The sequence below is a fragment of the Sander lucioperca genome, chromosome 8 (genome assembly GCF_008315115.2).
Source record: "Sander lucioperca isolate FBNREF2018 chromosome 8, SLUC_FBN_1.2, whole genome shotgun sequence".
Lineage (NCBI taxonomy): Eukaryota > Metazoa > Chordata > Actinopteri > Perciformes > Percidae > Sander > Sander lucioperca.
In genome coordinates, this window is record NC_050180.1 from 23,978,409 (window position 1) to 24,003,962 (window position 25,554).

Genomic DNA, 25,554 nt, shown 5'->3' on the forward strand with positions numbered 1-25,554 from the left:
AAGAAAAGAGTCCAACCCCTATCCAGGAGTATGGTTCCAGAACCGAGACTGTGCGTAGAGGTAAGCCCCACCAGATCCAACTGGTAGCGCTCCACCTCCCGCACAAGTTCTGGCTCCTTCCCCCACAGAGAGGTGATATTCCACCCCATGTGGGTGGGCCCATGGGATGGAGAGAGAGGTGCCACGTAGCTTTTTCGGGCTGTGCCCGGCCGGGCTCCGTGGCAAACCCGGCCACCAGGTGCTCGCTGATGGGCCCTCCATCTGGGCCTGGCTACAGACGGGGGCCCCGGGCTTTCTCGAGGCAGGGTCACTCTATCTCTGCCTCGATTTCTCATAGGGTTTTTGAACCATTCTTTGCCTGGCCCCTCACCTGAGACTAGGTATGTGTGTGTGTATATATATATATATATATATATATATATATATATATATATATATATATAAAAATCAGTTTTAGCTGGATTGGCTATAGTCCAAGTTAAGGCACTGAGAATATGTACAGGAGCTGTGTGATCTTCTCCAGTATGTTCCTTGCAGGTAGAAACAAGTAGTCAGAAAGTCAGAAAATCCTGAATCAGATTTGGTGCATGAATTCCAGTGTCATATAAGAGAAAGATATCAGGAACACAATAATTTTTACTGATGGTTCAAAGGATCAACAAATTTCCTAAGTGTGTTCATAGTGGAATTACATGCAATCCTGATGGCAGTGCAATGGACTGAGCAGATTCAGAACCATAAAGTGTTGATATGTAGTGACTCTGTGTCAGCTATCAATAGTATTGGGAAAGGGTCATCAAAGAGTCGGCAAGATCTTGTATATGATATTCTTCTGGCAATTAGAGATATGAAAAGGAGAGGGGTAGAAATATCATTCGTATGGTATGATATCATGTAGGTATTGCAACAACTGAAAAGGTTGAAAAAGAAAAAAGAAGAAAAAAAGAAAAAAACAGAAAGATGCAGGCACATAAAAAAAAATGTTGAGATAATGGCTTAAAACTCATGTGTTTGTTATTTGTTGTTGGACAAGGAAGCTGCTCAAAAGGAAACCATAGATGTCAACATAAATCTATCCAAGGTGGAGAGTAAAAGTATTGTGTGGCAGGGAACAATTTTAAAATGGCAACAGCTCTGGGAGCAAGAAAACAAAGGGAGGCACTTATTCTCAATATCTAGTAGGGCAACTGACTCAGTTAATGTTTGTAAAAGAGGGGAGGTTAGACGTAAGGAAGAGGTTATTATTTCTAGAATGAGGATTGGTCACACGTTTCTAAACAGCACTTTATTTATTTTAGGAAAACACCAGAGTGGCTTGTGTTCATGTCAGGAACTGAGAGTGCAACATGTTTTGATTTCTTGTAGAAATTATGACCGCCAAAGACAAGATCTACTCAGAGAATTGCGAGAAGTTGGCTTGGAAGAACTATCTCTGAAAAGTGTTTTAGAAGTAAGGTCAAGCGGGAGGGGAAAACGTTGTTTTTTCAAATTTTTAATAGACACTGGACTGTATAACAGGATATAGTGCACTAAGGTGCTAGTTTCATAGATGGCAGCAATGCAACTTTTTGGATGCCGGCTGCCGTGACACCCCAAAGAAGAAGAAGAAGAAGAAGCTCTTCGTTTTTTTCTCCTCTCTGGTGCTGTGGTTAAAATTAGCTTCTGTACCTTTTCAATGGCGCTGCACCGCCGGGAACTTACAGGATAAACAATAATAATAAAGACAGCAATGTCTGAATAGGTCAGACAGTTTACTGTTGAGCAGGACTGCCTACAGAGTATACAGAGTTACATCTTTACAAGTAAACGTCTTCATTCAGGTGCCTGTAGGAACTTTGCAATCAGTTCACAGGGCGATACGTTACAAATTAAAGTCACCGCTTTGTAGATTTCCACAGAGCACGTTTTCTGATTTACTGGCAAAAGAATAATTGATTTATCTAAAGGTAAAAAACAAAGAGGGTGTGAAACCGATACTGCATGGTCTGGCCACCTCTGCCTGAGCCAATGAGCAGCCCCAGAAGCTGCTCCGAAACTACTGTAAGGCTGCACGCCTGGCAGGTGGACAAAAACACTGTTGAACATTAGAACAAAATATGCATAATGAGTTCACTGTGCTGAGATACTTCCGATTGTGTTCAGTGTGAGTTTAATTTCTCTGCAGAACATTGTGAGACAACACATGCGTTTCTATTAAACAACAAAAGCAGCCAAGCAATTCAATTTAGGTTTTTAATCATTATTATAAGGTCAGGAGTGCTTGATTATGTAAAGGTCACACTGTGAAGTAAACTGCAAGATACAGATACCTTAACATACAGGAAAATTGTGCAGAAATAATCCACAGCAGCATGCATAATGGCTTTACGGTGTCTTTATTCAAGTGCTTTCAGTGCAACAAAATTAATCAGCCTTAACAAAAGGCCACACAAACAGGCAGAAAGAACCCTGTGGTTGGAGAGGCACATTTACAGCTACAGCATCGTTGAACATCAAAACTTCCTGTTGTGCAGCTCAGCAACCTTCCGCAGAGAGTCTCTTTGGTTTGAGCTAAGTCTGGTTTTTCCGCTCACCTCCTGCCACTGAAGAGCACCATGGCTGCTCGCTACCTGAGACAGAGATAATCACAAAACAATGATAAGTAATGCTGTGTTCAATGTAGGGGAGAATCATGACCTGAATTTCGTCCCCAAATATCTCCCAAATAGGGGTGTGCAAAAAAATCGATTCACATTCGTATCGCGATTCAAGCTCTACCAATTCAAAATTGATTCATAGAATCCAAAAATCATTTTTTGTAATTTTTGTAATGGCATGTATACTATTGTCCTGAAATGAGTTTAGCTCGCCATTCCCATAGATGGCGCTGCGTCGAATTCACACTGACGCCTGGGCACATCTATATTCGTTCTTCTATCAAAAGAAGAACGAGTGCAGCAGAAGTAGTTTAGTCTGCGCAAACAATGGCAAACCTCACAGAAATAATTATTCAACCTGCTCCATCCTCATTGAAGGTGAGAGTTTGGGGATATTTCGGCTTTTATAACCTCGAGGGGAAGACGGAACTTGATAGGAATCATGCTATATGCAGGCTTTGCAAAGCAAAAGTTAAGTATTTTGGGAACACCACAAACTTCAGAACTCACATGGTACGCCATCACCCAGAGATTAACATTAAAGACGTGGACAAACAACAACCTAAAGTACCTAACATGTCAGTCAACCAACGCACTCTCTTTCAATGCTTTAAACTCCCACCCAACTCTGTACGAAAAGCTGTACGAAAAACAGTTTTATTTTATACTTGAATTAAATGTATTGGAAAGCTGGCCAAAACTTGGCACTTTGCAGTTTTTAGTAATTTGTTGTTTCTATTATTTTTAATTTTATGTCTACTGCAATCACATTTACATACTGTGAATCATTTTTTTAATCGAGAATAGTTTTGAATCGAAAATCGATTTTGAATCGAATCGTGAAATTTTCTGAATCGTACACCCCTACTCCCAAATGCAGAGGAAACAAATAATCCAGCAGTCAAGTTCTTCCTGTAAAACAATCAAATAATAATAATGTTCTCACCATACTGTTGATATCTTCCATCATCTGGCTCGTTGTGGCCAGGTGAATGTTGAGGACAGTGGTTTCCACCCAGGCGTTATCTGTGTTCCTGCAGTCATCCACATAACCCTCAAACACCTAAAACACAGCAACTGCATGTTAGAATCAACAAAGTTCCTCAATGTCAGAGTCAAGAAAAGCATGTTTAAATTTAGTATCATTCATCTAATTAATTTAATTGCTAAACACTAATCAAATCAACAGGTTTGATCCCTCACAACAGCCATGTGTCACTGAACAAGCCACTGCTGACAAGAGCCTCTTCTAAATGCAATGCAACATTTTAGTAGTAGAAGACTTTGGTGTGATCAGATATCGGAGATTGTCAGAGGAAGTCTTCTTGCTTTTGTCCACCCCATTTATATCAATGAGGGTGGGTGGGCTAAATAATAGAAACACCTCTCAGTATAAGGCAAGACAGTTCAATAGCACCACAAACTGCAGCTTCCAAAATGATCTTACAGTTCAGTACAGTATCATACAGATTATACAGCTGAATCAACATCTCTCTAAAACAGTTTGAACAAAAACTGACCATTACACCTTCATGAAGGGAGGACTTATTGCAGGACTGTTCTATTAGACCACATCAGTTATTGATAGGGGACTATCCAGCTACAAAGTTGGTCCCTATAAACCTAGAGGCTATTTAGGATTCCCAATCAAGTCCATAAGTCCTCTCAGGTCTTTAGATAAAGGGCTCGTGGTTGTGCCCAGCTCTTGTCGTGATCAAGCTTTTACTCTCATGGCTCCTAATTCATGACTCCTTCTGGAGGTCCGATCAGCAAACTCTGATTGTTTTAAAACTCATCTCAAGACCTAATCATTGACAAATGTATTTTATAGATGCTTCCTAAACTAGATTTGTTCTCATTCTTTAATAATTCTAGCCTAGTCTTTGATTTAAATATTTAGTCAGATACATTTTACTGTTGTTTTACTTACTTTACTACCAGCTTTGTGGTTGACTTTTTCATCTAAATTGAACCTGTTACCAGCTGCAAATAACATGCGGCTGCCCCCTGGTGTCTGGCTTCTTCTAGCTGCTTTCTCTAAATGGTTTTACTGACAAGTGATGTGTTCACATGTGTACATCTCTACTTCATGAATTTATTGTTGCTTTTTATTTCCCCATTGACGTTCTTATTCATCTGAACTGCTGTCTGTAAACCAAATTGACCCTTGAAGCTCTAAGAAGGCAAACCAAAGTGTTAAACAGACCTACCTTTGTTCCCTCTGATACTTTTGCATGTATTTCTTCATACAGCTTCTTTCCCAAAGTTCTAATCAGAGGCGTGTGATCGGCAGATTGGACAGGTCGCTGACGGTTTCAAAATCACAACAGAAAGTTACATTTATTGGAACAGCTCAAAAAAGTAAAAACCAGCTGAAGTGAACAAACAGCGGGACTCACCCCAGGTAAAGCCAAGGTTCCCTGGCTCTCATCCCAAACCACCAGGTACTCCAAAACAGATCTCTCGCAATCTCGCCAGCTACAAATAATAATAATAATAATAATAATTTAAAGTCATAGATCAGGCCATGCAATCCAGTGGTGGTGAAACAACTTTTTAAAAAGCAATGTAAGGACGTGAGAGGTCCTACCGTGTAAGCACAAAGTCAGCATTCAGATTTGGACCAAGGTGGCTCAGTGCACCTCGTCCCCTGATGCCCGTCCTCCCTGCTGGGTTTCTAATGACAGATCAGATAGGCTACACATCAGACACCACGACATGCCTGTAAGGTTACTGTAAGTGCTATGTGATGCCTTGTATATCTTATCGAGTATCATACCTGTAATTATCTAAGGCTTCTGATTCTGATCTGTAAGGCGAAAGAATAAATGAAACACAAGATAAGGAGCTCAGAGGCCTTGTAATGAGATAGTGTACACTGGGTTAGGTCAGAAAGGTTAGTTATTCATTTATGTAAAAAATATTTTAAATACATTTTTATTTCTGCTTTAAGATGTTTTAATAGGAACAATCTTGTTATTTTGACAAACACCTATAATGACTTGTCTTAGCTGCACATATATACAGACACCAAGCCTAATAGGAACAACACATGTATGGTCTTCTCTTGGTAAAAACATACCCATCAACATGGTCCTCACTGTCTTCAGAAGCGTAATAAGCCGGAATGTATGAGCTGAAACTGACCTGAAAAAAAGAGGACATGAAACAACATAGATCCAATAAACCATCTTTTTATGCAGTGATGTTGTGAGGACCAGCAGCTTGTGCAAATGTATGTGAAATACCTCCCATGGCACCTTCTCCTCAGGCACAGGGAAGCGTTTGACTTTGCTGTTGGGGTAGTGAAACTGACGGGCGTTCACGTGGAACCCGTCTTCTTTCTCTGATGTATAAATGTCAGGGGACTCGTCTGTTGTAGTTAATGCTGCAGGGAAGAATAAAAGTGAGCGCGTAAACATATGTGTAATATGTTAACAATAATAATGAATATTATTATTCATTATATAATATTATAATGAAGAAAGTTGGTTGCTGACTTAGTGGTTGTGTTTCTTTTGCTGCAAACCCCTGAGATTTCAGACTGTCCATAATCCATTGCAGGGCTTTGGCTGACTGGTCGACCTGATGTGATGAAATAAAAGTAGGTCAAACACACTGAACATTCGAAGATGACTGATTTTCCACCGAGGACATCTGGAGAGAAGATTCAACAAACACACATCAAGAAGTGTGTCATCTCTTTTCTGCATCATGCATTTTGCTCCCACAGCATAGTGTCACATGTTACAGACACAGGTACAACATCAGTAATAACCAAAAATCAGGTCACAACCTGCTCCTCTATTCGAGCCAGTCTTTGCACCATGGCAGCAGAGCTCGTCTCATCTTCCCGCTCCAGTCGATCGGTTAAGGTGGTAACCCTCAGGAAACAAACAAACACAGTGTGGGTGCCTGGTATTTATTTGACTATAGTTTAATGTTAAATACTCTTCATATTTAGTCAAAGCAGGATTTGAGCCTCATCAAACCTTAAAAACATTGACTATGTTGCTGCATTATTAAAGCCATAGTTTGTGAAATCTTGCAGAGAGTTAGATGACAAAAATAATACCACTCTCATGTTTGTCCGTTAAATATTAATCTACAGCCTCCAGTGATTTAGTTTAGCACAAAGACCGGAAACGGGGAAACAGCTAGCCTGGCTCTGTCCAAAAGTAACTAATCTAACTGTCTTCATATTTAACAGACAAACATGAAAGTGGTATCAATCTTCTCATGTAACTCTTGGCAGGAGAGAAAATAAGTATATTGCCCAAAACGTTGAACTATTCCTTTAAACCTGTTTTTGCTGTGGCTGGAAACAACGCTGAAGACCGCAATGCAGGGGTGGTCAAAACCAAAACAAGACGCTCAAAAGCACCCTCTCTGTAGGTTTTTCCCTATAACCAACACCTTTTCACTGACACATATTCATTTGAACCATTATTGATACAATAATATTGATTGGTTATTTAAAGTTTATTTCCAACTGGGTGTCAAATCTGGTAATGTTTTTATGACCTTTCCTTTGTCGTTTTTGCTGTAAAATACTGAATAGTTGTATCTCTACAGGACTCTAAAAGTTCAAATGAAACAATTTGTGGAAGTTCACGACTAAAACATAACTAAGGTGTGACAAGAGGTCTCACATAGACAGAATTACTCTAGAGGACTGTTACGCAGCTACTCTGGGCTACATTCCTGTGGGAGTTTTACATTTGAGCCGTGTCCAGGATGCGTCGCTCCATGCTCTGGCTCTGCTCCTGCTGTGTGGACAGCAGGTATCTGTCCTTCATCAAGGCCTCCCAGGACAACAGCTCCTCTTCCTCCATCTGAGGAAGCTCGCTCTCTGAAAAACAGCATCAGATGCTTGTTCACTACCTTATCTAATCGTGTGTATGCAAAGTGAGCATCAGACCAAAATCAGTCACAGCGTCGACTGTGAAGGGATCAAAGGTCATTGATCAGGAGTCGTTGGATGGCAGGAGAAAGTTCAGGGGCTACGATCTCTCCTCATGCACAGCCAAAATTGTATGTATCGAGATTTTTAGAGGTTGTACCAGAATAGGTTTACATGGTTTAAGTTTCAAAAAACACCATATTTTTGTTGTACTACACATTGCTGCAGCTCCTCTTTTCACCCTGTGTGTTGAGCTCTCTGTTTTAGCTGCCGACTGAGGCATAACACTTCTATTCCATCTTTTTTGGGAGTCGCACATGCGCAGTAGCTAGGTAAGGACTACTAGCTAGTCAGAAGCAGAGTATGAGGGCGTGCCATGCTAGCAGGCATGCATTATAACGTGTGTTACAAAGTGACGCACATTCGTCACGGAAGTAAAGGCTGGACTACAATAGAGCTGTTTGGAGCAGTTTGTGAACAGTGTTTTCTGTTGGAGATGGTAAGTCCCTTTGGGGTGGACTTTGGGCTTTTTCACTTTTTAAACCTATAACGTACATAAAAAAGATATATAACACAATAAAGGAAAGGGAAAAAGCCAAAAAGCATAATATGAGCACGTTAAAATCAATTTTTTTCCCTAGAATCGTGATTTAAAAAATAAATTCACCTAAGCATTTTCTGTTTATATGGTACTGCTGACGGTGACTACATCACATTCGTTTTCTGACCGAAAGCAAAAAATGCAGAAAATAAATGTTATGTACTTCTTTACAAACGAAGCAAATGTCAGACTCACGTGATGTGCCATTTTTTAGAAAACAATTAGTCTTTAGAAATGTCTCATGATATATTGTCTCTAGAAGTGTATTATCAACTTTTTTTTTGTTAAAGAAGGAAAACAAAATCGCAATACCCAATTCTATTGAATCGCAATACTAGAATCGCAATAAATATAAAATCGCAATACAAATCAAATCAGCATCGATGTATTGTGAAAGAATCTAATCGGGACCAAAGCATATTGTCCCAGCCCTACAAAATTCCATACTGATATTAACAACTGAACCATCTCCAAGACGGCTGAGCAGACCACACCTTCTGATGAAGGCCATGAGATGTGCCTGAAAGATCTGGAAAATTTCCAGCAAGTGGTTATTTTTTTTTTTTTTTTGACAAACTTCTACTTCCAAGGTCAATAATGAACCTAATAATTGTAAACTATTAATTGTAAACAGTTGTCATGGAGTTGGTTTAGTTGTCATCATGTGACTGACCTAAGCATAGGATTTCATGATAACATATGGCTGTAAATAGGTGTAAATTGTGCCCCCATAATAAACAAAAAAGGTCATAAAAGTTCTCAAATGAAGAAAAAATGCTTGTTTTGCCAATGCATTTTCCAATGCCAATGCATTTCTGGGAATATGACCTTATTTCTTCAAGGATAACAATCTAGCTCATGAATGCACCACTGTAGTCTGAAATCAGTAAGAAGGTAGGTGCATGATAAATAAATCTTTTTAACAGAGTGATAAAGCTAAAACTAGAGTGGAAGTCTGCAGCATATAACCATGAAGTCCACTACTGCAGCAGACCAAGATAAATAAGTCAATACTTACTAAACTCTTTACTTATGATGGGGGGCCTGCACAATACTATGTTCCTGATAAAGAGGTAAAGATGGCTGAAGATGATGAAAGGAGGAGGGGCAGCAGGGCGGCTGTGGTACTCCTTGATTAGCTCGTATCTTTGAAACTTCCATATTCTGTCTGTGTTGTCCTGAACTTCCTGGAATGTAAAGCTGTGCAGGACCACAGAAAGAGATGGAGGATGAAAAGTGAGCACTGGTTATAAAGTGGAATTAAGGTATTAAGAGAAAAGCTCAAAAATATGAGTTAAGACACACACGTGGTGGAGAACTCACTTGAAGATGGCTATGAGCAGGTTGAGCAGCAGTATGTTGGCAAAGAGCAAGTATATACAAAGCATGATGATGGTGAGCCACTCAGGGAAAGCTGGTGTTTGGTTTTCATTCAGCACCGGACACTTGGGCTTCAGAGGATCGGTGCCATTCATGCTGCAGGAGTTTATGTCAAACGCAGCATCTGCAGAAGACAAAAGATTGTTTTCATGTGGTAATAATATCTTAATTCAAACAACTAGATTATAGCCTTGTAAATGTTAGTAATTATTAAGTAATTTTACACTTGACAAAACTACAGCGTTTCAACTACAAAGCAAGTAGTCTATATCGACGACGTTTCATTTCCGGGATTGTTCAGGTGCCGCCGGAAATTCCGCAATATGTCCCTAATTTTCGGCCAGATGTCCATTTCCTTCCGCTTTCTTTGTGTTGGCATTTTAAACGCCGGTCGATTTATGAGGACTATGGTTAACTGCTCCTCAGATCTCTGCTGGTTTAAATCCAGACAGCGAGCTAAAGTTTTAGTACACGTTCCACCAAAACAAGTTCTTTCCTGAGGCCATTTTGCAGAGGCACTGTCATTGTGTCTGGCACTTAGCGCCGCCCAAGATGATTGTGATTGGTTTAAAGAAATGCCACTAAACCAGAGCATGTTTGTCTCCCATCCTGGAATGTTGTGTGGACTAGCTAGATCTTCCTCCGCAGCGCTGTGGAGGTAGGTCTGGCAATGTGAGACTACAAAGCAAGTAATACTATTTTCCATCTCTACTCACAATCAATATTTGTGGGGAAATTCCCAAATATGATGAGGTACGGCTCATAAATTGCCCCGCGGACAATCCAGTCCAGCCGATTGTCATTATGGATGAGGATGCCTTGTTTGGCCACACCATATGCAACCACCCAGATACTCAGCAGGAACATGAAGAAGAACATATCCATCATCTGGGGGACAAACAGACATCAGTCACAGACTAGAAACATCTGTGGACACATCTGAATACTGCAACCTGTGACATGTACTGTAATGTATGTACAGCAGAGACTTTATTTTCTGGTGAGTGACTTTTATTGGGCTACATTCTCAAATTTAAAATGTAAGAAACTTGGATTTGTCAGTCTGCACACTGCCTAAAGCAGCTCTTCTGTATATTTAGCAGCGACAAGTTTCAGTATTTAAAGGTTGCCCTGTTGTTCCAGGTATCATCTCTGCACAGACAATAATTAGGTTTGACTCTCTGTGAGGGAACAAACAGACCAGCTGCAGCACTTTTATTTAATACAAAGTCCATATCTCATCTACAAACACCAGATGGAGGCCCAGTGAGGCAGAAGCCTCTTTTTGTATTAGATAAAAGGTGTTTTGGAGCGTAGAATTGTGCTCTGCAGCTCCCACATTACATCAGGTCGGCATTCATGACATTTGCCTCTCACCATCTTCCTGACTATGATGATTTTGGGTCCCAGGGTTCTACTGATGGTGAAAATAGCCATGAGACGGAGGCAGAAGACCACAAAATCGATGCAGAGGAGGATTTTTCCCACATAGAACAGCTCAGTTGTCAGCCTGAAAAAAGAAAAACATGGTGATTCATAAATAACCAAGATGGTGAAGAGACCTTCCATGGCCTAAAGTAATTGTTTGGGAGGGGAGAAAACTTACCTAAATGCCAGGCCGATAACAAAGAGAAGGATGGACAGAACATCGAAAATATTCCACAGGTCGTTGATGTACATCCTGGCTTTCTTACGAAACCCAAAACCATCAGGATCATAAAACAACTGAGATAGAAAAGATAAATTAAGTTTGGCAGTTTAGTGATGTAGTAGTCTATATCAACGACGTTTAATTTCCGGGATTGTTCAGGTGCCACCGGAAATTCCGCTGGATATCCCTAATTTTTGTCTGGATGTCCCTCACCTTCCACTTTCTTTGTGATGGCGTTCTAAACTCTGATCGATTTATGAGGATTATGGTTAACTGCTCCTCAGATCTCTGCAGGGTAAATCTAGACAGCGAGCTAGACTATCTGTCCAATCTGAGTTTTCTGTTGCACGTACACTTGTTCCACCAAAACAACTTCCTTCTCGAGGCTATTTTGCAGAGGTAACGTTGCTCTGTCCGGTGCTTAGCGCCACCAAAGATGATTGTGATTGGTTTTAAAAAATGCCAATAAACCAGAGCACGTTTTTCTCCTGTCCCGGTATGTTGTGTGGACTAGCCAGACCCTCCTGCGCAGCGCTGTGGAGGAAGGTTTGGCAATGCAAGACTAGTGAAGTAGTTATATAAATATTTCTTAGAATAAGGCATCCTCTGGAGGCAGCAATAACAAGTATCCCAGCTGCACTCTCTCACCTGTCTGACCTCCTCACACACCAGAGAGAACAGCCAGATGTAAAGCAGCACCTCCCCAGCAGAGGGCGTGGCCTGGAAGTCAATCATCAACACCACAGCAAACAGGAAGAGGAAGGCGAAGTAAGACACAATATTCCAGTAAAACTTGACCTGCGGCGAGCTGTACAGGTAGACCAGCCTGGACCAGCTGTCTAGACGCTTCGGGTGCCACACTCTGGAGGGATCACTGTGGACAGAACACTGGGGGTCAGAGACTTTTCAGACACTTTCTTTCCCCTAAGTGACCTGCAAAATCACAACTTTGACAATAACAAAAATGTAAAATATATAGTCTGCAAGTGTCTACTTACGATCCATGAGAATTTCTTTGAAGTGTACTTCCTGTTACTGTCTTGATCTCCTTGTTCTTCGCAGCATCTCTCTGAATGACTTCATCACGTCTAAGGGAGAATTATAACATATTAAGAAACCATAACAATTTTGAGCATCGCTATAGATGTAGTACAAGCATTAGCACATATATGTTAATACATTCAGATATTAAAAGACAAACAACATAAATCAGTTATTGTTAGCAAAGAAAACAGTTAAAGAGGTCTTGCTGCCACCAGGTGCTGTCAAATAAATACAAATGAAATAAATCACTACTATGTTACACCAAATGTATGCATCTATTATGAATGTTATTACTCTTTTATTATTGTATGTACACAGTAACAGAAACACCTTATATTCTATTCAACAGAGGATATAAGAATTATATTCTCTTCTGAACAACAGCTTCAGAGCTCCTCGACATGTTGTCATATAACTAAGTCCTTAAACAGATGGAAGATGAAGGACTTGGACTCTGCACTCCTGAAACTAATTTATGACACCAACATGATTTGTATTCTTATGACTAAAGTGGGGGCAATAAAAGCCTTCTTTTGAATTTCATAAAACCACTGTAAATTGTATTCAGTAACCATAGCGGCATTATAGGTTAATATGTAAACATCTTGAGACTTTCACACAGTACAACCAAATTGGCCTTTCACACAGGTTAACTGATAGGACTCACCTGAAAACCAGAAAGTCATTGTAGATAAGTGGGAAGAAGACCATGCAGATCAGCACTCTCCACACAGGGTTGATCACTGAAAGCTCACCACACCAGATCTGTGTCAGAAGAGCCTTGAAGACAGACATGTTATCAGACTGAATCTGCAGCAATCAATGTTGTTGAGATTAAATATGCATGACTCACATCTGGGTCTGGGATCAAATTGAAAGTCTTATTCATCAGTTTTAATTCACTGATCTAAGTTTTTTCTAGTCCAAAACGTTTTGTATTCAACACAGTTTGTAGGGCATGCACTGAATGTTCTACGTTACAGTGCAAACAGATGGCAAATCTTTCAGAAAGTCTCAGAATTTCAAGACATGCTCCTGAGTTCTAAAATTGTTCAAAGCAAAGCCCCTTAAGATTAATCTGAAAGTTTATCTACCTGAACACCTGACTGAGCTACAAAGCTTTTATCATCAGCCTCCAGTGCCAGCCTCAGGCACGTCGTCCTTCCCCAAAATGGAGACACTCGAACCAACAACTTCTGGGCCCGCTCTTCGTCGCTGTTGTGGCACTCACTGAACACACCTGGGAAACACACACACACACACACACACACACACAATGAGGAGAAATGATCACCTTGTAACATCCCTATATTTCACATTAGTAAAGCTACTCATTATCTGTAGTATTATACCAATGGCGTGTTTCTCATAGTGATTGGCGAGCTCTTGCATGTCCTCTGCCTCGTCTGCATCACTTCCTTCCTCTGCCATTGTCTTCAGGATCTTACTGGCGGCCAGAGCGGCAGACATGCAGTCTCTACACTGTGCACATGCATATACAGATACAAAAAGATGCAACACCATACACACACACAAAACACACAAATTACTAATTTTAAACTTTGTCTATATAAGGGTAAATGTTTTGATCACCTGCTCCCAGGCAATTTCAGCCAGCTCCTTATTGTTCTGGACGACAGCCCAAAGGAAAAGGTCTCTGCCTGGGTCCCTCTGTGCAGCAACATCCTCCCTGAGTGGAGCTTGGGAACTCGTCGGACTTTGAGACAGCTAGATGAAAAGTGAAGGAACGTGCATTAATTGCATGGTTTATCCTTCCAAGGCATGTCCAGACACCAATTTGAAATATTTTATATATTTTTCTTTAGCTAACTGTTCAATCATCTAAACGCCCAGTCCACAATTCTGGCGGTAAAATACTGAATCCTTTATCCCTTTTTTTATTTGTTGACCTTAAAGTAATCATTTAAAATAATACTGGAATTAGAAAATATCCTACATGTATTAGTCTGTAAAAGTGAAGAAAAACAACCCAGTTACCAGAATTAATACAGAGGACATGACCTCAGCGTCTTAAGTACCACCAAATTGGATTAGTAGGTATGTATAGTATGAATCACTTAGTTTTGGTTGTCAAACTAACTACATTTATTAAATTGTAAATGATCGATAAATAAACTCACTGATACAGATGTTTCCATAGACATGTTGAAGTGGTTTGTCATTTTGGAGGGGGGGTAGAGGGCCTGGGTGTAACTGCCCAGCAGGTGGCGCACCTCATCAGACACATGAGTCATGGAGATCATTTCGCCTTGCACCGAGTGAGCTCGAGACTTGATGGGGAATGCTTTCTTCCTGCTGCAGCGGAGAAAGCTGCAGCTGGGCAGCCATTTGTAAAGCTTACACAAAGTTGTCTCGTCCTGCAGGAAATCCCTCAGACTCACGCCGTTCTCCAGCAGCAGACTCACAAACAGAGGCTTGTTGCCAACCAGGGCTGAGAACATGGCCCAGTGGAGATCACTGGACTGGATGGGGAACAACAAGCCAGGAGAACACAACAGTTTTTCAGAGCAACACACAATTCTGATTTGATGTGGAGGTTATCATGCAGGGAGGATTGTTCCAAATTAAAAAAATGTAAAGTGACTGGGATAGCAGTGTGGAGAAATACTTTTATGATACTATTCATTCAATCTTATCATACCACTGGCCTCATATCATTAAAGGTTTCTGATACAAAGTTTTGGTGTCATGCTGCTATTGGTTGAAATCTCCATGTAGAAATTTCCCCCACTCAAACCTTTTGCTATTTCATCGGATGACTGCAACAAAGAAAATTATCGTGGGATTATTTCCCAAGTTTTCCCAGTCAGTCCATTACACGATCTTACGCTATCTTAATAAAGATAAGACGGGTTGAAACACAGTGTCGAGTTCAGAGGATGGCCTTTATTTGTCACTCCTGACAGTCTGACAAAGATTGCTGCTGGTGTTGGTGTGACAGTATGTTGTATATTAGGTGAACTCACCTTCCACTGGCTCTCCTCAGTGAAGATTTCAGTCTCAGCTATGTCTACTCGGTTCCAAGCTATAGCCAGCTCCAGCTGCCTCTTCCAGCACTCAATTCCCAGGGACTCGCTGCTCCTCGAAGCTGAGTGAAGAATTTATAGTTACACAACTTATGTGACACTCAAAAATGCCAAAATTTTATTCAATTTCATTTTGTTAGCACTTTATATTCTGTAACATGACAAAAGTCTGGGTCACACTGCAGTAGAAAGGCTTTACTCAAAAACAACTTTGTTGCTACAGACCCAATAAAGACAGCGGATGTGCTCGCTGAATAAGATGAGGACTCCCTGGAAATGCAATTTAAAGTGGCCATATTATGCTCATTTTCAGGTTAATAATTGTAATTTGAGATTGTATCAGAATAGGTTTACATGGTTTCATTTTCAAAAAACAGCATATTTTGGTTGTACTGCCCATTGCTGCAGCTCCTCTTTTCACCCTGTGTCAGGTCTCTTAGCTACAGAGTGAGACCTCTCAACTTCTGTAACATTTTTGTTGGCAGTCGCACATGCGCATTAGCTAGGTAAGCTCACAAATGCTAGCTAGCTGTTTCTCCAACTTCGGCCTGTACAAGGCATGATTAGCCGGGAGACTTCTTCTAAACGAGGGCGCACTTACAACTTTGCATGGAATACCTGCGAAACAGGGACATGTAAGTAGTTCTATACAATTTATTTTGTAGATTAGGGTGAATTTGTGTGTGTTGTAGCAGTGTTTTGCCATTGAGAACGAGCTAGCATGCTAGCGCTAGCATGCTAACGGTTAGCCCCCTAGCACCCTCGTTTCGGCTAATGACGTAGAAAGCCGTGCAGATTTTGAACAGCTCACCCGGAGACTGAAGGCAGGACACATTCAGAAACCCGTATCTCACTCAAAACAGCATGGATGTTTTTTTTTCAAAGTTGGTATGCGTGTGGAAGCATCAGAGACACAACATAACACCCCAAATCCCAGAAAAAGGGATTTTTTTCATAATATGGGCACTTTAATATTCCATTGCTAATAAAGCTCAGAGATGGAAACAAAGTAGGCAAAGTAGTTTAGCTAGAATGATGAATCATCACTATCAAAAACGGTAAATGAATGTCCAGTGTGGTGGACTCGCTTTTAGTGCACTTTGGCTTATTATGCTTTTAAACAATATGCATTAAGCTTGCTATAAATGGATTTTGTCAGCCTTTCTCAAGACCAGCAGTAGTAGGACCACATTTGCAAGAAGCACTACACATATTTCATGGATAGATTAGGTTGATTAGATTAGGTATGGCTATCAATGTCTTTTTGTATAGAAAGCAAGGGGAAAAATCGGCAAGAATATCTGTGTTGGTTTTCAATCTTGGTACATTTGATACCACAGTCCAGTCGATTAGTCTTCTATGAAGCAACATTATACTTACTAAGAGCTGGTTTGGCACTAAGCCTTTTTGTCTTCATACTTAACAATGTGTTGTACGCCTACAGTCAGTCCGGTCTGGTACTGAGCATCTGCATGAAAACCAAATACCTACCTTTGAGTAATGCTTGAAGAATAGCCACATCCACATCCCTGTGATTGTCCTCGCCGGTTCTGAAAATTGTCAGCAAGTGAGACATCCTGATGATGTCCTGAATCTGGCACAGAAAGGAGACACAATGTGTGGGATTTCGACTCAACTCTGGACCTAGGAACAGCTAGGCGACCCTTGCCAGAGCTTCTGATCAGGCTCATAAGGCAAGAGTTCACAGGTTTCTTTTAGGGCTAGACTTTTAGCTGTGAAAGTAACCAATGAATGTATTAAATAAATTCTGAAATCAATTGGTAGCCTAAGAAGGGAGGATAAGATAGTGGTGATGTGATCATGTCTTCTTGAATTTGTTATGATCCTTAATCAAAAGAGAGAGAGAACAAAAAACTTTAGAGGACCTAAAATTGAGCCTTGTGGCACACCACAAGTAAGATGTGTACCACAAGGTAGAGGATGAAGCATCACCAGTAGCAATGGCAAACATTTTATTTTTTTATTTATTATTGGAACAAAACTATAGCTGTGTCAAATTGATTAAGCTATGGTCCACAGTATCAAATGCAGCACTACAGTCCAGTAATACCAGTATGGAGTAGCCACCATCATCAGATGCAACCAGGAGATTGTTGATAACCCTAAGAAAGGCAGGCTGAAACTTCTCAAAAATATAATTGGCATAACTATAATACTATTTAAAAAGAAATACTGTTAAATTTACATTTTGCCAATGCTCTAGGGAGTGCTCAGAGTGAAATGTCTTCATTCGCAATTATGGTATGGATTGCAGACATGGTCCCAAGAGAATAAATTGTAATAACTTTGATCCCCTGAATTTTTATCTAGCGCTATCATTGGGTCAGAATTCCAATTTGTCAAATACTTGGTTTATGATTAAATACCTGCAAAACTAATGACATTCCCATCAGCCTCAGCTGTGTATTAGCACTAAATGTTAGCATACTACTAACATGCTAAATGAAGATAGTAGTAAGAAAGAAACGGTAGCTTGTAAATTGGTCTGTACTGTATTTGTTGAGGTCATCAGTATGTTCACATACCTTCTTTGTCCATTCTATGATCTCAAGGTCACGAAATTTTTCATATTCTTGGCCAAAGAACTTTTTCATTAACTGGTGGATGAGGGCGATAGTGACCCGGGTCAATGGCAGTCCTGCCACCTGGGCGATCACATCTGCTATTCTCCCAGAGCCCTCCAAGATCACACATGGTGTACCATTCAGCATGGCATTGTAGATGGTCTGAGACGAGACACACAAGACAGTCAGAGACAAGACAAGAACGAGAGAGAGACAGAAAACAGATTACTCACATTTAGAGTGCCTGGTCCTCCATCCAAAACCACACACACCACAGGGATGGTCACGTGACTCTCTGCAGGTTAGACAATAAAGAATCACTATTAAAAGGACGGATAAAAAACAATCAGATTTGAGATGTTATCTGTGACAGCTTGCTGCTTTTGCAGACATTGCATCAGCTATTTTTAACCTTCATTCCCAAGATGCTTTCCAGAGATGCATTTCTCCAGATGGCTACGTAGTTCAATCTCTACACCGTACTGTCCCTGCGTGCCATCGTCCACCAGCAGGAAGTGGGTGTGGTTGTTATCAAGGCAGGAGAGTCGGCCCTGGCTCTCAACGTCCATCAAATAATGGGCTGGGAAACAACCCTGAAGACAAGAGGAGGACGAGGGAAAGTAATGGAGAAGAAGAAGATGTATGCTATGCAGAAACAAGCCACATGTGTGAATGTGTTCATTGTACCTCTGAATGCACCAAAGCCTCCCTGTTGTGAATTGTTCCCCATGTTGCGACTCCGATGGCTACGATCTGGCCCTGCATGGCGCTGCTCAGGGCGTGGTCCCTAACAGCCTGCCCTACATGCTTCATCACACCTGTGTGCATACCACCGCTGATGATCCACGCACCTGTGTACATCATGGGTCCCAAATTCAAGACAACAGACCATATGTCCACATACTTTGACCCATAAAGTATATGTACAGTATTTTCAAATGCTATATGGGAAAAAACATTTGAATATCCACACATATGTTATTATTGAACATGTCAATCAAAAACAATGGGCTTTAAAGGAATAGCTGGTTGGTCACTCTTCGCGGCCAAGATATAGTTCCACACATAACCACTCATAACACCTCAACCTGTCTTTCTTACACTTTTTTTGTACAGATTACAGTTATAGGAAAAGTCCACTTCTAAACAGATCTACTAACTATTCTCCCCCAAAACCTTTTTTTCCAATTGCATTCGCACTGGCGAAGTGGCCATAGGGACTGGTAGGAGGGGTAAGGGAGTGATGCAAGCACGGCAACGGTCTTTATAGCGTTAAAATCAGAAAACAAATACACCAAAAAAAGTATGAACTAAATACTAAATCTAATGTATATAGCATATTTATCATAATTTAAACAAGTCTCCCGAAGAGAAACGGGTATCTCTCTCTCCCCCGCCTCTGCCTGCTGCGCTGTGGACGTGTGTGTGTGTGTGTTTGTGTGTGTGTGTGTGTGTTTGTGTGTGTGTGTGTGTGACTGTGTGTGTGTGTGTGTGTGTGTGTGTGTGTGTGTGAGACAGCTGGCGAGCCGCAGGACACGCTTGTGTCCGAAAAGACAGTTAACCACAGGTTCCCGTTAATGTTATGATGGACATGTGTTGTGATATTTAAACAAACGAACCATCATGGCGAAATAAAAGCCTCTTATTTACGAGACCGGTGTGAGAGACCTCCAGCTTACAGCGGGGTCTCTGAGCCAGTCATGGCTGAGCAACGAGCTAGCGGCCGGGGCAGGCGCCTGCTGGCTGTCGCCTGCTGGCTGTCGCCTGCTGGCTGTCGCCTCACTTCATGGAGCTTCTCAACTCCGAAAACTTTGATGCAAATTGTCAATTCGGCATCAATTTTCGCGCCTAAAACGTTGTCAGAAGTGAAATTAGTGATGAATAAGATGGCGAAAATTGTTAAAATTGTCCCGTTGTTGGTCTGTCTGTACCGGAAACCCGACCCTCGTTCACCTAGGTTCATATGCTGAAAAGGGAAAAGGGAAAAGGGAAAAGACCCTGCCCTGAAGTAGGAGCTGAAAGAGTTACAGGAACTGCGGCCAGAGAGACTTAAAAATCCCCAAATTGGTCCAGTCGGAACATGAGAAAAAAAGGGTTCTAGGAATTTTATGTTCTAGGAACTGCAAAAATCCCTCCGGTTGGAAAGCGGCTTATGCTAAGCTTAGCTAACTGGCTAATACCACTAGTTAGCATACAGGCAAATATCAGATGTCAATCAAACTGGCAGTGACGTATGAAATCTGCGGCTAATTAAACTCAACTAAGAGGAAAAAGATTTTCCAAATAAATAGTGTGTTTGCAAAATCTTTCTGGCGCTGCCTCACTACCAACAATTTGTTTTTGTTTTTTTAGCTGTGTGTAGCTTGATAGCTGGCATCTTTGAGTACACACATGAACACACTACACACTTAAAATCCAGTTAGAATGTAAGCAGTATGAAATGGGACACCATCAGTAAGATTAGTAAGCAGTGAATAAGGAAACATTGCACTTTAAATACCACTAGCCTGGGCAGATTGAGTAGACCTTTGAGGCCTATATGGTGTATTTTAGCACATGCAGATGGCCACACACCATAACTACACATGTACTCAGAAAACACGCTTTCACAGACTCTCTAACCGCTAATCATTGCTACACCTTGAAATCTGAAGCTGACCTGTTGTCTGGGCCACTTTAATAAGACCTCTGTGGAACATGTTCTTGAGATGAGCCTTAAGATAAAAGTTCTTGGCTCCTCCAGTCACTGAGATCAGCAGGTTGGGTGGGGAAAGTTCCCACTGTTCAGTCAATAATCGGTACAGGAGTTCTGGGCTGGTGTCTGTGGACACTCGCACATACTGAGAATGACAGACAGACACAAAAGCGAGGATAAAGACACACAGGCACGCATTCACATGTAATGCTATTATAATGGAGAGATGGTGAAGAGAAGGTTGGTTTCACCTTGCCGGTCTTTTGTCCCAAACCACCAAAGCTGATGTCTCCAAAAGCATCTGTGGGCACTTCTCTGACATGTCTGTGTCTGTCCCACGACTCGCCCATAAAGTCTTCTGGCTTGATGGTTTCATCCACATGGTTGGTCTTTGAGTAGCCACACTTACATACATCCTCTCTAGTGTAGAAACAAAAGATAATGCCTCCATGTTTTCACGTAGACAGTTTGAGGAAAGTGACAACTGCTGGAAACAACAAACACAACTGCCCTCAGAGCGATTAAGGACGATGCCCCTCTCACATAAACACAACCGAGGGCAGATGCTACATGGTCTCTGTATTACTGTGCAGCAGCAGCAGCAGCAAACTACAAGGTCAGTTCAGAAAATGTCATCACCAACACAGCACAGAGCAGCCTATCCTACCTGACACCTTTTTCAAAGAAGCAGCATTCCTTCTTGTGGATGTTATCCTTGGTCCAGGAGGCAAAGGCGCAGCACTGGAAAGAAGGGGAGAGAGACAGATGCTTAGCGGGTCTGGCTGCACTGATCGCTGAGATGGCACACACCAAATTTGAAGTCCATCGGATGAAATCTGTGGGAGGAGTTCGTTAAAGTATAGCACCTTGACTTTAGGCCTACTTCCTGTTGCCACTAGGGGGCGCTATGACCAATATCGGCCTATAGATGTCCTCAGGGTTGAACTGAAAAGTTTCGAGCCAATTGGACAATGTACACTCAAGTTACACCCACTTCCTGTTTTGATGGCAAAACGCACAAAATGGCCGACCCGACACAGCCATGCCCTATGACGAAAAGTTTTTCTTTTAATAACTTTTCATCTTTAAGGTCATAAGATGTGATCACATGTGGAAATGGCCAAAATTGCACTAATTTCGAACTTTGAATTCAAAATGGCGGACTTCCTGTTGCATTAAGGGTATGGCTCCAATGAGCTTTTTTGTATGTCTTGACATGCTACATATGTGTACCACGTTTCGTTAGTCTACGTTAAACGTACTGCAGGGGCTCAATTTTAAAAATGTTGTAGGGGGCGTTAGCGAGCCATTTTTACGCAGCCCCCCTGGAGTCAGCTGAGAAAAAATGAGCCGTCCTCCGACGTGGAGAAATAACATTGGTCTCTAGAAGCAACCGGCGGTGAGACCAAGCGGGTAAGCTTCTCCTCGGACCGCATAGCTCCATTACCTTGTACCTCACGTTATGGCTCCATAGCAGACGTTTTTGTAAAAATAGGCTAACGATTATGTCATAACCATGCGACTTATTAAATTCCTCTACTATGCGACAGTAAGTCCCGTGGTTATGACCCAATCGTTAGCCTATTTTTACAAAAACGTCTGCTATGGAGCCATAACGTGAGGTACAAGGTAATGGAGCCTTTTATACATTGTCGTGTTTCTTTAGAAATAAACAATGGACAAATAATGTCTTTAAACGCTTCAGATGTAAAGTTATTCGCTGTCAAAGTGACGTCAAAATGAATGGCAGTCAATGGAATGCTAACGGGGGGTGAGTGCTTATTAGCATGAGGAGAAGCTTACCCCTTGGATGTTATCTCCTAACATATACCTACACTCTCCGTCTCTGCAAGATTGGGAATGATTGACATTTCTCTTGGCACAGCTACCAGAAGACTTACAACTTTCAGACACGTTGCTCACGGCACATTTACGTCGTCTCTCTCAGTTGGAGGCTGCGCAGTAACGCTCAGCCATCACTGGAAAAGTGCTTCTAATATCCTTCACTGGTCTCCGTCCAGGGCAACAGGATCTGTTGGTCCATTATCCGTGCGTTCATGGACATCGGAAAAACATTTTTCCGAGTGAAAACGTCATCATTCACGTCACTTCCTGTGGGAATCAGAGGTGGGAAACTCGGGCTGGATTTGGCTAACCGAGTTTCCCAGTTGGTGACGCATTGTTGACAACTGACGTTTGATGTAGGCGACTTTGGTTCACTGAACATATTTCAATGACAATAAACTTATTTATTGTGGACAAACGCCTCTGCTGAGAAACATACACATACATAACATGTTTCAGATTGTTAAATAATCTTATCCGTGTCCTTTCCCGTTCGTGTCCTGCAGATAACACAAACACCTGACGATGTGCTGTTTGTATGCTCGCATAAGAAAACAGTAGCAAATTATTGTGGCCTCCATGTTTTCACCAGGTTTTCACACACCTGATGCTCTAAGCTACGGCCAACAGTTGGTGGCAGTCACCAAGTTGTTATGCCAAACGCCAATATAACAGAAGAAGAAGAACACGCATCCCGACCATCCTAACTGTCGGTACACGATCCGTTCTGCCTGCACGATCCGTTCTGCAAATGCGCAAAATGTTCGCGCATGCGCGGTTGTACGAAGATTTACGACACTGCACGATCTGTTCCACGCTTCCGGTCGACAGCCAAGCTAACGTTAGTTTAGCTAACAGCTAATTCGGCTAACTGCTAGCTGAGACAGCATGTAATAACTTTAAAAGACCCTCAAAATAAAACTTGAAAATAAACGTTGACATATATAACAAACACCTAACATATATAACAGCTGTTACGTCAGTTCTACTTTACTTGTGCTCATTTAAAATACAATCACTCAATACTTGTCAATTACTGTGAAGTCTTAATTTAGCTGTAGCCTGCTTTTCCCATTACGTTTGAGTTAACGTTATTTTAGACCCAATCTAGCTGTCAGCTAGCGGTTAGCCAAATTAGCTGTTAGCTAAACTAACGTTAGCTTCCCGGTGGAGGCTAGCCATAGGCTAGCGTGGAACAGATCGTGCAGGTCGTATGGATACGTAAAACAGTATTATCTTGCGCATGTGCAGAACGGATCGTGCAGGCAGAACGGATCGTGTACCGACCATAGACTGTATATAGTCTATGGTACCGACACTAACCATGTGAACGCTGGTAGTCGGAAAAACAACGTAATCACGGGGGCGGTCCCTGTCATTCCGAGGTGGCATGGACACGCCATGTATATATGTCAATGGGTGAGACTGCAGTAAGACGAGTGCTTAGGGACCGTCTACAAACTACAACACCGACACAAAAATATCTATTAATTTAATGAATAAATAAGGTAGTGTCTCCAAACGTACCTCAATTATAACTTGTCTCCTGCTAGTTGTACTACAGCACTTACTTTTAAAAAATAAGTTTGGAGACTACCTTATTTAATCATTAAATTAATAGATATTTTTGTGTCGGTGTTGTAGTTTATAGATGATCCCTAAGCACTCGTCCGGTCTTACTGCCGTCTCACTGCTGGCTGTTTAGTTCTCTTAATACATCCATGGTTAATAGAGACCAATGTTATTTCTCCAGGTCGGAGGAGGAAAATTAGTTTGTAGCTCGTTGTTAACCTTACTACGTTAGGAAAGATGCATCGTTTATGTTTTAATAACATTTCGCTATAGAGTAATTGATCCCGGAAGTTCGAATCTGTGAATATCTTTCTAACTTTGCTCACTTTTATAAAACCAAGGGCACGGATTATGAATCCGTGCTCACAGTTTATAAAACCGAGGGAACCGATTATGAATCCGTGCTCACGGTTTAGTTTTTTTTTCTCAGCTGACCCCAGGGGGGCTCCGTACATTTTTGTGTGCCTATTCCCGAAACCCTTAAAATACGTAAACTTTCACAAGGCTTGATGCGACTGCCAATTTTTGGTGAGTATTTGAGTATGTTAAGCCCTTCAAAAAGGCGATTCATTTGCTGGGAAAAGAATAATTCCTTCAGTTTCAATAGGGCCTTCGCTGTGTCGGCGCTCGGGCCCTAATAATAAAAGGATACATTGTGTGGTTTGTAAATGATTAATCACATAAAAAATAAAAAAGTGTAAAGTAACCAAGTACATTTACTCAAGGATTGTACTTAAGTGGACTTATTAGGTACTTTGCCTAAGTCTTTCCATTTTATGGTATTTTATACTTCTATTCTACTACATTTTAACTGGGTATATCGTAAATTTACAATCTAAATTTATTTAACAGCGATAGTTACTTACTAGATTTTACAAACAAAACAGTATCAGTTTATGAAATATGATGCATTACGATACATCACTCCAACATTTAAGTGCTACTTAGATATTAATGCATCAATGATGATCCATAATAGGATAACACAACACTGACAGGGGCCGTTCTCCATAATAAGTATGTCTATACTTTATCAGATTGTTTGATATCAAGTAAAAAGTAGTGTGACATGCAAACACTCACCTTTTCAATATGAGTAATCCCTTGATTTAGTTGCCACAGCTCCTTCCTTATTTCCTGCGGGTGAACCTTATTCTTTTGTTTAGGCAGCATTTCTGAGTAAGTAAAAAATAAGGAGTTGAGTTGAAACCCTCTGATTGGAAGAAGTGCTTCTTGTGGAGGAAGTCTGAAGAGATAAGTGCCAGAGTTTGCATCCTGTCAGTTATGGACTCCTAATCTATAAAACCTGCAGAGCCTGTCTGGGACTTTAGTATAACATATTCCTTTATATTGCTGACATGTGATCTGCATGATCTCGACTTCCTCCACTGAGGCCCCTGGGAATAGCAGGAAACTCTCAACTCCAATAAATGGATTTTTAAATTAAGAACCAATACCACATTAAAGTGCACACACTTACCCGTTGAATCGGCCATCAGATCCTGCAATGGCACTAAATCCTTCATGATCTCAACCGGACAGAGGCTGCAATTGCCTTGTTATGTTGCACTGTGAAATGGCTCCACCCTCTCAAA

At 41.2% G+C, this 25,554-nt stretch overlaps 1 protein-coding gene and 1 long non-coding RNA gene across 2 annotated transcripts in view; one reads left to right on the plus strand and one right to left on the minus strand.

Moving 5' to 3' along the window:
• Nucleotides 1-7,262, plus strand: part of LOC116049766 — a 21,693-nt gene extending 14,431 nt beyond the window's left edge. The window contains exons 2-3 of the long non-coding RNA XR_004104897.2: nucleotides 673-675; nucleotides 7,247-7,262. This is a non-coding gene — a long non-coding RNA (uncharacterized LOC116049766). The remainder of the gene's footprint in view (nucleotides 1-672; nucleotides 676-7,246) is intronic.
• LOC116049746 (transient receptor potential cation channel subfamily M member 2-like) lies at nucleotides 2,219-25,554 on the minus strand. The gene is made up of 34 exons (XM_036004111.1): nucleotides 25,440-25,554; nucleotides 25,043-25,134; nucleotides 21,210-21,283; nucleotides 20,794-20,962; nucleotides 20,507-20,687; nucleotides 18,535-18,698; nucleotides 18,260-18,440; nucleotides 18,081-18,142; nucleotides 17,809-18,009; nucleotides 16,754-16,856; nucleotides 15,203-15,324; nucleotides 14,357-14,698; nucleotides 13,809-13,943; nucleotides 13,568-13,697; nucleotides 13,310-13,455; nucleotides 12,883-12,995; nucleotides 12,170-12,259; nucleotides 11,820-12,045; nucleotides 11,127-11,245; nucleotides 10,898-11,030; nucleotides 10,237-10,408; nucleotides 9,464-9,644; nucleotides 9,159-9,340; nucleotides 7,356-7,488; nucleotides 6,433-6,520; nucleotides 6,137-6,221; nucleotides 5,885-6,024; nucleotides 5,719-5,783; nucleotides 5,416-5,445; nucleotides 5,227-5,313; nucleotides 5,036-5,114; nucleotides 4,847-4,942; nucleotides 3,583-3,699; nucleotides 2,219-2,609 (listed from the first exon to the last, which is right to left on the minus strand). The coding sequence occupies exons 1-34, from the start codon at nucleotides 25,483-25,485 to the stop codon at nucleotides 2,493-2,495; spliced, it is 4,401 nt and encodes a 1,466-aa protein (XP_035860004.1). The 5' UTR covers nucleotides 25,486-25,554; the 3' UTR covers nucleotides 2,219-2,492.